General features: G+C 34.3%; 1 protein-coding gene across 1 annotated transcript; it reads right to left on the reverse strand.

The window, feature by feature from the left end:
• Positions 1-13,083: 13,083 nt before the first annotated feature.
• On the reverse strand, positions 13,084-15,642 carry lsn (vacuolar-sorting protein SNF8). The gene has a single exon (XM_090404586.1). The coding sequence runs from the start codon at positions 15,474-15,476 to the stop codon at positions 14,730-14,732; it is 747 nt and encodes a 248-aa protein (XP_090260712.1). The 5' UTR covers positions 15,477-15,642; the 3' UTR covers positions 13,084-14,729.
• Between the last annotated feature and the right edge of the window lie 465 nt (positions 15,643-16,107).

The following is a 16,107-nucleotide window of genomic DNA, read 5'->3' on the forward strand; positions in this document are numbered from 1 at the left end:
CGTATTCGAGATGACTGGAGCAGAAGACTTATAGTATACATCTATAAGAAGGGAAATTAAACTGAATTTGCAAATTACATAGATGTGTCTGTGTTGATTATTCCTTTTAAGATTGATGCAAGTATACTTGAGAACGAGTAAAATAAATTGTGGAACAGAAGCCTGGTGAAGAGGAAACTGGATTCATGCCAAATAGAGATCATCAGTAATATAATTTTATAATATTTATAATTAATATTTATTTAAGATTTTCATTAGCCGTAAGCAAGCAGTTTGAATTGAAGGGGTAGAGGAAGATGCTTTGATGGTATATATCAGGTGTGCGACCTAAAAGCATTTTCTTTCCGCTGTTATTCATTGTCAATATGGATCACAGTATGAAGGAAAGTGGTGTTAAGCCTGATGTCAAAATTGGCGATGTTAATCTTACTTATTTATGCATATGATGTCATACTTCTGAATAAATCCAGTACAAGTCTGCAAGAGTATCCCTGAGTGAATTAAATAACTGTTGTTATAAATGTGGTATGAAAATCAGCAATAAAAAGATAAAGGATATTGAAATAGGCAGAAGAATTGAAGTTATCAACTGTATCCTGAATGGTGAACCTGTAGAATAAGCAAAATATTTTAGCTATTTGGGAAGAATTTTTATTGAAGGTGATACATTAAACATGACTGGATAATGGATAACAGAATTGATTCTTCCGTTGCATTTTATAGATAGATAACAGAAAACAATGATATTCAGACAACAGGAGTTACTGAACAAAGTTACCATGGAAGGATTTCAACTGGAAAATGTGGAACACTTCACATATCTTGCATGCCACATGACTTGAACCCAAAAAAGGAGGTAAAAATTAGAATAGCCAGAACAACAGCTATCTTAACAGCTATCTTGAAGTGGCTTGATAAAGTTTCACTGGCCTCTAGAGCAAGGTTTCCAGACTACTATAGGATAACAAAATAACCTTTCGTTGGTGGGAGCAACATAAAAAAAAAATAAATGATAAAAAGTGGGTTTGAACACAGGTTTATTTTCGTTTTGAGAGGTCATTTTCAATATTTTTCCTACGAAATATGAAAAGATCAACTTTTATTGAAACTGGAATCCATGCTCAAAGCATTCAAAATTATAGCGAAAATTAAAAAGAATGCTAAAGAAAATATGAAATCAGTCACGGAAATAATTTCAAATCACTTTCAAGTTGTGTGTGATGTAATTAAGACACTAAGTGAGAGTAATGAATTACTGCCTCAGTTGCAAACATTTTCTTCTTGTCTAAGCTCGAAGATATCAACGTAACTGACATTTTAGATAACTCCTGTGTGTGTGTGTGTGTGTGTGTGTGTGTGTGTGTGTGTACAGTGGCGGCTTGTGGCTTGAAATCGTGGGTGGTTGGATAAAATATCAAAATTATAGTAAAAAAAAAAAAAAAACAACCATTAAACATTAAAAATATTGTTTATTATTGATAAAATTATATAGTTTTGTAGAATTCAAAATTAATTAAAAATAAAATATATTCTTCTTGTTTTGTTTCATGAAAAATATTGTTTATTATCGATAAAATTATAGTTTAATATAATTCAAAATTACTTAAAAATAAAATCCATTACCACAACTCCAATAATGTTCTAAAATAAAAACTATAACAAATGTTATGTCCAAATATTTAAAGAGACGGAGTAAACACGATAAGCACTACGAAAACTACTACTGGCGCAAACTGCATATAAACAACAGTGGAACTGCGCGACGGACAGTGCCGCATTACGCTAATAGCTCGCATCTCACTATATGTATGTATGCTTGTGCGCGTAGCAATATGACACTGTGGTAAACACTGTGCTGCTAGCGTCCTAAGTGCTACAAGATGGATTTTTATTATTTATTTTACTAAATAAGAGAATTGTATAGGATTGTTGATGACGATGAGCGCCTCCGTAGCGCAATTGGAAGAACGACGGTACATTGCGCCCTTCGATTAAAATAGGCCTAAGTTCGATTCTCGTCGCGACGGGAAGAATCTTTATCTGGTCGATTTCAATAGAAGGTGATAGCCGATCTCATACGGAGGTAGCAGGGTTTTTTCTCCTGCATACATACAAATCGGCCCTTCAGAACACACGCAATTTACAGACAAAAATTACTAGTTGTGGTGGTGTTGGAGTTGGGCGGTAGATAGCGTTGATGGAGATGATTCGTAGTAGAGGTCAGGTGTAGAGACAGTTGTAGATGTCCTCCCACGATGAGTCTTCGGACTCCTTGGAGGTATCAGGAATAATAATAATAAAATTTCTCTGGATGTCAGTAAAGCTGTGGGACTGGATGGTAGTTCACCACGAGTTTTGAGAGAATGTGCTAGGGAATTGACAGTACCTTTAACGTGGCTTTTCAATGAAAGTCTGGCTTTGGCAAAGGTGCCCAGGGAATGGAAGGAAGGTAAGATAGTGTCATTGCATAAGGGTGGTAACAGACTGGAAGTGTCTAATTATAGGCCAGTCTGTGTGTCATCAGTAGTTGTTAAGATCTTGGTGAAAGTAGTGAGGGACCGTATACAGCATTGGGCAGATGAGGGTAATGTTATCTGTGAGAATCAACATGGATTTATGAAAGGACGCTCTTGTTTTAGCAAGATGCTAGCCTTTTATAATAAAGTTACAAGAACATTAGATGAGGGAAAGGCATATACTGCAATTTTCTTAGACTTGGCAAAGGCATTTGACAGGGTGCCACATGATAAGGTGATATTTAAGTTGCAGCACATGGGTCTGGATGTCAGATTGGTCAACTGGATTCAGGATTGGCTGTCTGATAGGTATCAGAGAGTTGTGTATGGTGGAGCAGTTTCCAGGAGGCAGAGGGTTACAAGTGGGGTCCCACAGGGCTCAGTACTAGGACCTATATTGTTTAACCTTTATATCAATGACATAGCCAGTGGATTGCAGGGGGATATTCAGTTGTTTGCGGATGATGCGAAGCTGGGAAGGATTATTAGTAATAGTGCAGATGTGGTAGCCCTGCAAGAGGATTTAAATAAGTTAGATAGATGGGCAAATGAATGGGGGTGTCAGTTTAATGCAGCAAAATGTAAGGTCTTGAGGTTTGGGAAACATCGATGGGATGCTGCATACTCTATGGAAGGAGTTATACTGGAGGAAGTAGGGGAGACAAGAGATCTGGGGTTGATGATTGATAGAAACCTGAAGTTTAGGGAACATATTGCAAAGGTGGTGAAGGTAACACAGAGGATTGCTGCTATTATGAGAAGGACACTGACCTGCAGAGATAAGAGGGTTATCATTCCGTTGTATAAGTCTGATCAGACCACACTTGGACTATTGTTCTCAGATTTGGTCCCCAGGATTTGAAGGGGATAAATTAACTGTGGAAAGGATACAAAGACGGATGAAAATATGTTTCAGGACTGTACAAGGATAGTTATGAGGATCGGCTGAGAGAATGTGGACTGCAGAGTTTGGTGGATAGAAGGAGAGGTGATATGATTGAGACTTTTAAACTGTTGAGAGGTGGTTACAGGGTTGACACTGGGGAGTTCTTTCGCTTGCTTGAACAGCGGGAAGGTGTGATAACAAGAGGCCATCCCTGGAAGTTACGAAAGGAAACTGTGAGCAAGAGGGTAAGGAGTGGTTTCTTTGTGTGGAGGGTGGTTGAACTGTGGAATGCATTGCCTGATGGAGTGGTGGGAGCGAGAACGGTCAGTGAGTTTAAAGAGTGGTATGATAGACTTTGTGTTTCTCAGGGGGGGACCTCCCCTCGATGAGTCTTGACAGACTTTATGTCTTAGGAAGGACCTCCCTCGAAGAGTCTTTTGACTCCTTGGAGGCCTGAATAATAATAATAAACTGCAAAACTATTACCTGCAATCATAGGTCATAACTCTAACAGGATTAAAGTAATTTAATATCACTATCAGCACATCCCTCCTCTCCTATCCTTCTTTCCTAAAAATACTGTACCTGTTACACTCAATACCAGTTGGTATGTCAACCTCTGTAGCCAGGTCTCACTAATGCCTGCAATCTGAGGTCCCAATGTACTGACTAAGGCAATAAATTCTACTCCATTGTTTCTTATATTACTAGCTTTTTTTAAAAAATATGATATATAGAAAAATAAGGAATAAAAAGTGATGCACCAAGAATTCTTTATTTTAAAAAAAGTCTGAGTAATAAAATAGGGTCCCAATAATAGTGACAAATATCCATTTATCTTGTTAGATTAGAGATCTTTCCATTCGTTATTATGGAGTTGCATGAAGTTTAGACTCCTTTTAGGCAACCTACTTCAGACTACATTATGTTTATCATAATTTTTTTTTAAACTCATTCACTGTCTATGTATTCTGTATTTCTACCAGAAAAATGTTACATTTACCAAGAGAAAAATTTTCTCCTCCCTACCTTGATAACAACACATTTCCCAGAGATGATTCCTCATTCTTTCTCCTTGATATCTTATAAAATCTCTATCTATATTACTATCTAAATTATATTCTCTGTTTTCCATTTAATCACCAAGCTTTGCAATACACTCCATTAGCCCAGCCAACATTGTGTAATTCTGGTATTACCTGTTACCTACCATGCACTTTCTCCAAAATCACCCTGAAATTTTCAATTTACTGTAAAATTTCCATGAAATTTTGCAATAAATTGAGGCTGGAGCTTAGGACTAGTGGTACTGATCTTTCTAATACTTTATAATAATACTACCCTTATAATCTGCAGTACTTACTGTCCCTTACATGCTCAGAATGGCTTTCATAACCATATTAGAATAAGGTAGGTAGTGTTATGCCTAAATGAATGTAGTTTTTATATGCAGATTGCATATGTGTTCTCTTGGCTGGTTTGTTTTATGGGCTGAAAAACCTGGCTTTCTGCATGGAGGAAACCTCCCTCTGTATGAGACTAGGTAACTTCCCTTCATTTGAAAAGTCCTAATAAAGGTTTTCGCATCCTCAATTAGGCTTGAACCTAGATCTTTCCAACCAAAGGGTTTGTTGAAACTGGCACAGATGATGGCTCTCACAGAAATATATGTTGCTGTCATGTTATTCATTTTCTATAATGCTGCACTAGATTTATGCTTCAAATATAGCCACAGAATGCAGAAACTGGTAACTGTTGAAAGTTTAATTGAAGGATTGGAAAGTTATTTTGCAACTTAAAAAAAAAGCTGATGAAATCTAGGATAATTAAACATTGGTGTTCACTCATAAAAAAAGCTGTGATCTGAATTTGATGGAATGCCATTTCTATAGTTAGAGGTCTTTCCAACCCCCCCACCCCTTACACACACCTTGGCTTCTTGTTTGGGAGCATCTGTTTGGTGATGTAATATAAAGGACTGTGCTGTATAATGGTTTTCTTTCTGATTGCCATTATTTTATTAAAACTTACTAAGCACTACTAACATAACTCATTGGTACTGCAATCCCCTTATTGCAATTAGATTTAGAGGAATCATAGAAAATGTTTTTTTTTCCCCAAGTGTCTCATTAATATTTTCTCAATCTGTTTTAAAGTATGGGCAAAGAAAAACTAGTAGCATTTGCAAGTGCACTTTCTTTAAAATAAAATTACATTACATTTAACACATGTTTAAATGTATATGGATACAAATAGATAAAGTACATACAATTGCAATTTCAAATTTGACCTTTTTTCAATCACAAAAACAAAGCAAGAAAAACTGAAAGAGACTTCTCTCAAAAATATTTGTATATAGACAAAAACGCTAAGTCCAAAACAAACCTATAAGCATCAAAAAGGAAGAACAATCAGGGATAACATAATATGCATTCAATATATACATGAGTATTAATATGACTGGTTATCATGCCTTCTACTGATGAATCAAAAAAAAAAAAAAAAGCCTGTGACACCATTATTTACTAGTACCTAAAACACAATTATTTTTATTTTTTTTAAAGAAAAAATAAACTTATTAATTTGAGTTTCCATAATTACACTCATCACTGTTCTTTTAACATTATCCAGTATCAAATACTAATTTTCAAAAATAACTAATTTCTGAGCATAGCACAAAATCAATTTAAAATTATAGGAATTAATATCATGATGTGCAGGATTTCCATAGTTTTATTATATAAAACTATGGAAAATATTATATAAAATCTTTAAAATGTTTCTTGATCTTATAGACAGAAAAGAATAGATTTTTGTACCCCTCCCCTCTTCCCTATGTAACAGCTTGTGTAGAAATTATGTCCACTAGAAATTTTATAGGAATTTTGCAGGCTAGATTTTGTAGGCTCAAGGGTGTGCTGGTAAAATTTTAACAACCTCTGTGGAAATTACAACTCCTTGAAAGTATAAATGAATTCCATTATCATCAGAAAATATCTGCTTAATCTGGCAATGATTTCATTAGTTTCAAGAAACTAATCAAGTGTAGAAAAAATTGAAATATTTGACAAACGCTGAGCAATAGAATGCTAACAATTTTAAGAAAACGTGAATCTTAAGAAGTCTTCAAGACAAAATTAAGTGGATGTTTCTTAAAAAATAATATTCCTATAAAATTTCTAGTGGACATAATTTCTACACAAGCTGTTACATAGGGAAGAGGGGAGGGGTACAAAAATAAGCATGTCCTGGCTGGATTTTCCTTGTCATATATACAAGATCATCATACAAATGATACTAGCCATTGTGGATTGAAGTGCATGCCACTGTACAATTTATAGACTGTTTAACAGTCGGTTCACAAAATCCTTGAAAATTTTACAATTGGCTCATGTGAGCCAGCTCCAGCACACCTCTGTGTGGGTTCCACCAATGATCCACCAGCAACATCCACTGGTAATCTATTCCATACACACTCATTACACACCATAAGAATAACTTGAACCTTATCTCATATTCTTCTTAACTATATCCTTACTCAGTTTTTGGGATATGTTTTTATCTCCTCTTTTCTATTATTCAAAATTTAAAGATCATTTCTTTCAGCCTATTGTCATATGTACAATTTTTTTCATAGGACAGATATTTTGGTTACCCTCTGCTGGATCATTGTTTCCTCATCACCTCGAAATCCAGATGATCATATCTGAGCACATGATCTTAAGTGTTGTAGAGCGGAAGATTAGCTTCTATTTTTTCCCATTCTCTTCAACATTCCAGTTATTTGATGTGATGACTTACCCACTTTGGCAGTGTGGCCCTAACTCTGTAGCAAATCATCATTAATATAATATTCCACTTACACTGTGCTCTATCCAAAATTATTATTATTACTATCCAGAGCATATTCAATATCATTAAAATGCTAGTTAAACGACAATGGCCTAAGTACAAAACTCTGTGATATATCTATGTCACAAGCTTATTTCGAATTCACATCCTTTTGAGTTTACATTACAACTTCCCATGTGGAATCCTGCTAAGTGCTTTGGCAAAATCCAAAACTATTGTGATAAATCCATTTTACTTATCCAACTCTATAGTTACTTTACTATAAAATGTGAGCAAACTATGAAAGCAAGCCTACCTTTAGCAAAGCTATGCTGTCTGTCTAGAGACAATAAAGATGCTAATTGCCTCTGGATATGGACAAGTTAGCTTCTCCAACATCTTAATGACCACTCTGAGATACTGATTAATCTATAATTGGTTGCTTGTATAAGAGAATTATCTTGTCTTCCTTCTACTCATTAGGGACTGTGGTTGTGTTGAGACTTAATTTCAATAACAAAGTTCAAGGTCTAGCTAATTTTCTTGCACATTCCTTCAGCACTACTGTAGATATTTGATCGAATCTGACTGCCATTTTTGAATCAGCCTTTTGCAACAACTTTAATACTTTAAGTTCATCTACTTCTATCCTGTCATACAGTTTTACCTCATTATCTAGAAAAATAATAAGCCTATTGGTGATGTATACTTCTCTAAAGTGATCATTCAACAACCCAGCTATTTCTAAAGCATCCGAACTTTTTTTTCAACACGCTCTTAACACACTTTCCTTCACATTTATGGTTGTTTTTCTATGGTCATTTTTCCTTTAACTTGCCATATAGGAATAAAATTCTATAAGACCTCCCTTTGTAAGCCTAACTTCTTTTCAGTCTGATTTCGCCTTACCTTAACTGTTACTCTTGTAGCCTGCTCTTTAAATATTGCTCCTGGACTTGTTCATAATTTTCTTAGTATTGGATCCTAGAATTGTTTTTTTTTATGCATATGTCCCTTCAAAGTCTTTCCATTTAACTTCCATGCAGTTTATTCTCCTGACTCTACGGAAATTGTTATTATTATTATTGACTGACCTCCGTGGAGACTCATCGTGAGAAGTCCCACTCTCACAATGCATTCCAATCACCCACCACTCTCCATGCAAAAAATTACCCCCCCCCTGCTCACACTCACTTTATACAGCTTCCAGGGATGGCCTCTTGTTCTTCCCATCTTCAGATAGTCTATGAAAAATCTCATTCATGTTCATCTGGTAATTACCCCTTACCAACTTATGTCTCACCTCTTCCTTATATCCACTAGGCTCTGTAATTTGCATTCTCTCAGTATGTCCTCATATTCCACATTCTAAAGACCAACTTAGTTAATCATCTCTGAACCATCTCATCATCCTTTTAAAAAATCAGGTGACCAAATATGTGCATAGTAATCCATATGCAGCCTGATCAAAGCCTTGGACAATATCCTTACTTGTACACATCGGTGCTCTCCACATTATTCCCATAATCTGTGTTGTTTTGACAATTTAAACAAAATGTACACAAAATTTCATGTCAGCTATAACTTTCTTCAGACAGTCTTTGAAAACTTTAGATGCATTGCTATGTGGTTTTTCATGCCAAGAAGCTGCCTTTTTAGTTCAGCATAATCACCTGCTTTATACTAGTATATTTCTTTTTTTTATTTAAAACTATTATAGGTTGGTCGACTGGTAGAGCCTCTGCTACTAATGGCTCACGAAAAAAGTTAAGTTTGAGTGCTTAGTAGTTAGAAGAGGATCAATTGTTCGATGCTGTTGGTATACACTCTCCCTCGATGAGTCTTTGGACTCCCTGGAGGTGCCACATAATAATAATATGCTTTGCGACCTCCTAACTTAAAACTGCATGATCATTCTTTCCAAATGGAGGCAAAACAGCTATCTCATTTATACAGATTTTCTGATGCCATTATTAGATCTTTGTACCATGACCCACTCTCTTCACAAGTTGCTTAAGTTAGTTTTCCTTCAGCAATTCTATTAATGCTCTTTCCCTCATCTTGCATACTTTCTTCTCCCTCCAGTCTATATCCCTATAGCCGAAATTACCCATAATTTGTATTTTGTACTGCTAACCTTTACCTCACACCAAACAGGCTCAAAACCATTACTGTATTAACTCATACTACCATTACGACCACTCCAGATCCCTGTATCAAAGTTAATTGTGCAATACTACCTGTGCATATTTTCATATTTATAATTCCATTTATAATTAGTGATGTCATTAATGATGATATGACATCTTGAGATTCAGATCATATTAAAAAGTCCAAACTTCACCATGTCCATCTACACAAGATATATGGTATTTCTATTGGATAAAAATGATATTTCAGCGTACCCAGTTTTCGGTGAGAATTAATCTCTGACACACTTAACTGGCCAATAATTGCTTACATTATTAAGACATTTGCTGCCAAGTAGATATGTTCATTAATATAACAGATACTTGTTCTAGTAATTGTGAACTTGCTGTATGTTCATAACTAAAAGCAATATTATTTAAAAATTAGGTTTTTATGATGAAAAATGTAACCTTTACTCATAGGCATTGATGGCAAACTGTATTTCAGTGGTGCACTTATGTTGTTCCATACTTAGGGGAATATCAATATATTATAACAAAGGCTCATGCTACAAAATAATTTATTCATAAGTCACTCTAAATCTCTTTTTTGTAACTTAAATTTCGAAATTACTAGTTTTAAGGATGTAGTCATGCTTCCATCTGTTAGCATGCTAAGGATAATTTAAGAAATACAACCTTCAGCTATTTCAGTCATTAACAGATTCCTTCTTCCTCCTTAATTACAAGCCTACATGTGGCATTACCGTATAGGTGTGCATGTAGTTGACAGAACAAAAAGAAAGAAAATCAAAGACTTGTTAGAAATAAACAGAGAATGTAAGGGGGGAATGAAATCAGATGAAACAGGAGGCAGAGAGGAGATATTTTGTCTTCTGTTGAAATTATTGCTGAGATAACCAAGGCTATTACATCAGTATATTATTGTTGTGTGTTTTATTCTCATTGGTTTCCCTTGCACAACACGAAGATTTTACAAACTAATAAAGAAAGGAGAATATTTCGAACTCAAAATGTTAAGCACCCTTTACATCTTAATAGTAATAATGGCCAGCTTTAATACTTACTTTTAAAGGACAGTTCTGAAATTATGGGAGAGGCAAATAAGGCTATGCAGCCTGTTAATTATGCGTGTATTTTTGTCTGGCCTGTTTTAAGAAAGTTAGTTCATGAATACTTAAAAATTGACTTTTTTTTTTTGTTTGCTAGATTCATAAATAGTGATATGTATATTATTATTCCTAAGGAGTCCGAAGACTCATTGCGGGAGGGCACCTACAACTGTCTCAACCACTACACCGAACCTCTACTACGAATCATCTCCATCAACGCCATCTACCACCCACCTCCTCCTCCACCACCACCACCACAACTAGTATGCTATGTCTGTAAATTGCGTGTGTTTTGAAGGGCCGATTTGTCTGTATGCAGAATGAAAAACCCAGTTTCCGGGAGAAAAAACTCTGCTACCTCTGTAAGAGATCGGCTAACTCACCTTCGATTGAAAATCGTCCAGATAAAGATTCCTCCCGTCGCGACGAGAATCAAACTTATGCCTATTCCAATCAAAGGGCGCAATGTACTGTCGTTCTTGAGGCGCTTGTATACTCACATGTATATATAATAAACATGTGAGTTGTGGAATTTCTTGTAGTTGAAATACTACTCTATGCTACATAATTTTAGGATGTGTACTCTTCACGAGAGGATTTCATGATGTTGAAAGTTTATTTTTCACTTGGTTAGACTATGACAAATTTAGTTTAATCCTTTATCGAAGTGTGAGCAAACAAAGTTTGCACCTGAAAGTATCTTCAGGACTGGGGTAAGGTAGTACAACACCGGGCAACTCGTTGCAAAGGTGGACCAAGCTAACATCACTCCCATCTCAGTATCTCCCATGTTTATTCTTATGGTTTGTTTTGATGTGTTTTGCATTATGGGAGATACTGAGATAGGCGTGATGTTAGCTTGGTCCACCTTTGCAACGAGTTGCTCAGTGTTGTACTACCTTACCGCAGTCCTGAAGATACTTTTAGGCACAAACTTTGTTTGCTCACACTTGGATAAAGGATTAAACTAAATTTATTATAGGATTTCATGATTTTGAAAACACTCTAACAACCATTATTTAATAATAATAATAATCATTTCATTACCGCATGGTTACCCTCAGGGTCACCTTATCCATTAGGCACAGTACCTAGGGCCTACGAAAACAGAATTAGCAAAAAAATTTACAGAACTGGGAAGAAAAACAAAATTTCAAAATAAATAGAAATAAATTTATTAAACAACAATTCTTGAAAACACCATCACAAATCAGATCTAAAAAACAAAACAAAACTAAAAAAAAATTACATCTGTTACATAAAAATCACAAGGTTATTAAAAGGTATATTTACTTTGCAGCATTTTTTATTCACAAATTCTTATAATTTCATCAATGGGCAGTTGTTCTAATATTTCACTTTCGATAGAAAGTACTGATAAAAATGATAATTTTGACTGAAATAATCCAGATGACAAATGATTTTTTTATACGATTTAATGTTGAAAATGCATTCACCTTCTGCATTCATCCCCAAAATCGATAAGTAAATTTGAAGTGCAATATTTGTATTCGGGAAGCTTGTCATCAGATTTCGTTCAATTACCCACCTTACACATTCCATATTAAAATATGAGGGAAGGACGTGCAAGGGATAAGGAATCGAAAAAATTTTCAACTTCTGGTTATTAATGGATATGCATGTTCTGAGATCCATAGAGGGTCAACAGGACAATTTTTGGAATGATGTCTGTTGCTATTGGTAAGTAGGGGTGAGGTGTGGAGTCAAATACAAGAGTGCGTAGGACCTATGAAAATCTTAATGCTGCCCTGGTTACCCTACTTTAGCATGAGTCAATAGCAGTTATTCAACTATATATATCAAGATATATTTAAGTGAGATCTGAATAGCAGAGTAGGAAATGAATCCCACCAAGCATATAGGAATGTTTTGGGAAAATTTGGAGAAAAGGGCCAAACTAATAATAATGGTAAGTTGCTGAACTTACCATTATTATTAGTTGCTCCCATTAGTTGTTACCATTATTATTGGATAGTCATTGCTAACACATGGTGTTAGCAATGACTATCCACATCTGCTCAGGATGTGGACTAGTCATTGCTAACACCATGTTCCAACATAAAGATGTGCAAGTTCACATGGAGAGAAGACACAAGAAATAAGAAAAGCCTCATTGACTACATCATTATCATTGTATCCTGAACCAGCATGAAGATGCTGGTTCAGGATATATAATAAGTATTTGATACGTTTGATGCCAAGATGGCAGGAAAGAGACCCAGAGGAAGACCAAAATTTAGGTGGATTGATTCAATCATAAATGTCTTAGAAGCATAAAATGTTAGATGTGACAATATTGGAGTGCTAAACAAGTAATAGACTAATCTGGAGGAAAACTGTTGATAGGAGATTAAAAAATAATGCAAACTTAATCATGTAGTGCTATCATAGTAACCTGAACACCCCTTGAGGGTACATATCAGAAAATTAATTCATTACTGCACAGTTACCCTACTGAAACATGAGCCAATAGTTATTCATCCACATATCAAGATATCTTTAGGTGAGTTTTAATCAATATAGTTCACTGCTCTAATAATTAATGTATCTGAAACTAAAATATAATATAAAAAGAAGCAAAGTGTTTTTAATCTCATCTCACATATGGTGACAGTACATTACTAGTATTACTGTTAGTGCAAAGTATGTATACAAAGTATTAGCATTTGTCATACTTTACATACTTATATAATGTGGATTATCATCATTCTTTGCTGGTATATAAACTCGGAGAGTAGACTAGATGAGAGACATAATGATAAGATTAAAGTCATTACATCTTCTGCTTACGTGTATTAAAGATTATTTATCATAGCGACAATATACATTACAGACTGCATAATATGACACTTGAATTCAACAATAACAATCATATAACCATAACTTAGAAGAAAAAAACTACAAACAATGATAACTATAATAATTTAGCCTTTCAAGAGAAACAACTAAAATTGCCTTTATGTTAATAAACATATACAAACAAATTATATAGTTATGACTATGCTGATTTGCTTATCAGAATTAACTCACTTCTTACTTTGATATTCAAATGTTGCTCATCATCTTCTGGTTCATTTCTTATGTTGGCAGAGAGAAAATGAAATTTCAGACCAACATTTGGGTAGAACTCATTAATAATTCTTAAAAGTTCAAAGAAAATCAAAAACCTAGCTAATTTCTGAAATAATATAATATTTTACTGAAGTGATACATTTCAACTTTTTCAAATGTACTTTCAAATTAAAGATGCATTCGAGTTACATTTTATCATTCAAAAAATAATAATAAAAATAAATAAATAAAAATAAAAAAATCATGCCAAAAAAAGCTATTGGCATGATCCTTATCTCTGAAGGGTTTAGCTTCAAACTTGGTCAAAATTTCTAAAGATATCAGTTAAAGGAAATAAACATTCTGGATTTATTTTGTTTTTCTCCTTCCTATTTTGATATTTTAAGGATACACGTAAACACAAGAAATATATTTAATTAGCCAAATATTTCAGTCTGAAAATTGTAGACCATCTTCAGTGTCACTACAAAAACAGTTAGTGTTCTTGTAGTGTCACTGAAGATGGTCTGTAATTTCAGACCGAAATATTTGGCTAATTAAATATCTTTCTTGTGTTTAGGTGCTTATATTATTCAATCCTTCCTATTTTAGAAAAACTCATACGCTTTGAGTAATAGTAATGTTTCTTCAACCTTTGGTAAATGTCAGACTAAAATGCAAATTTAAAATCCTTAATTGCAAATATGCAGTCCACTAACTTAGTATGTTAATTTTAAAATCTTTTTTTTTTTTTGATTTTTAAAATGCTCTTAAAAATTAAATAGTGGTAACCAAATTTCCATTGTTAATTCACATAAGCCAATGCAGTTAATCAGAATGCATCTCCCCTACTCTCTGATCTACTGCAAAACTTTAATAGTTGTACTTTATAGTAATACAGAATAGTCTACAATATTTTTAACTAAAACATAGAACAAAGCTTTTATTTGCATACTGCTGAAAATAAAAAAAGCTTTCATATTTATTTGAAACGATTCTTCTAGTTGTCCAAGTAACATTCAAATAGTCACAAACTTCATGATTTCATAGTGCAATTCTTTCATGCAATGAATGATCAAATGGGCAGGTTTGAAAGATCACAAATCATGCATAAAATAACATTAAAGAATTATACTAATTTCGATGAAATCTCATCATAACTTTATAAGGAACCTTCCAAATTTTTAACAAGACCAGGAAACCAGTATAAAATTTCTTCAGCCTGATCATCAACCCAAGCCAAACTCTCTCTTACAAGATCTTCAAGGGCTTTCTTCGCTCTCTCTTCACTCCATTCAAGTTTTTCTTTTACAGAAGTCAGTGATACATAACCAGTTTCTTCAGCTTTCTGGAGAATGCTGGTGTGATCCATGCTCAATTCAGCTGGTACTGATTGAATTATATAACGTCCATCAGTTGGTATTAAACGAAATCCATTTCCTAATATTTTCAATTTTTCAACAGCACGCTGCAAGTCATCAAACGTTATATCCTCCTGCCTGCTTCTGCTTCCTCTAGAAACCATTACTCTTTCTCGTAATTCATCTAAACTTATTATACCACCATTCTTTTGTCTTGTCGCCAGGCACACTTCGACAATCTGCACACCTAATTCATAATAAAAATCACCCACACCTAACATTTTGGCCCAAAATCCTTTACTAGAAGCTAATGGATCAACTCCCACAGTTGCACACATTTCTTGAAATTGACGTCTGAACTGTGAATTTTTGCGAATATCATTCTTATATTTGCTTGCAAAGTCTTGAAGTTTTGTCCTAAAGTCTTCCATCTGTTTAGCCATCTGCTGAAACTGATCTTCGGCGATTTCATTACCTTTATCTTTAAATCTAGCTTGCGTTAGTTGTTGTTTCTGAATAGCACCTATTCCACCTACTCGTCGACGCATTTTGACTTTTAGATGAATATTTTGATCATCTAAATAAAAACAGATTGCTCTTTCAGAACGTATTATTCTTAATTAGTCTAAAAACAGAAAAGTCAAACAAATAATCAATCTATAAGCATACCACTACACAGTAAACTCTTAAATTACGTTACAACACTTAAGCTATGATCAGCAACGGTGCCCCCTACTGGAAATAAATAAAAGGAAGGAAATAAATAACTTGATTATTAAAATTAAGAACTTTTATTGTTAAAAGACCATAAGATTTAAAGATTAAAAATACAAAGAGCCAACAAGTTTCACTAGCCACTGTCTAGCATTTTCAAGGCTGTACTGGCGTTAAAACAAATGCATCAAGTTACATGAAAACATACACTTTAGTTACTTAAATATAAAGAGCTAATAAGCTTCATTTCGGCGATATAAGCTTCATTTCGGCGATATTTAAATTAAGGGGATATTAAATCCCACATTGTTTTAAAACCGAATAAGAAACTCAAAGATTGGAATCAGAGAGTTTCTTGCCGAATATAGTAAACTATAAAGTATCGGCGACACTAGCGTGACCTAATGCAAGTGACCCTAGCACGTAGTGCAATACCGGAAATGAAATGAAGCTTATTAGCTCTTT

Source organism: Typopeltis vanoorti, chromosome 15 (genome assembly GCF_054136105.1).
Source record: "Typopeltis vanoorti isolate ZY-2024b chromosome 15, IOZ_Tvanoo_1.0, whole genome shotgun sequence".
NCBI lineage: Eukaryota > Metazoa > Arthropoda > Arachnida > Uropygi > Thelyphonidae > Typopeltis > Typopeltis vanoorti.

Bases quoted from the DNA above. Each gene is read 5' to 3' on its own strand.
- lsn (XM_090404586.1), bottom strand. From the start codon at position 15,476: ATGCGTCGACGAGTAGGTGGAATAGGTGCTATTCAGAAACAACAACTA.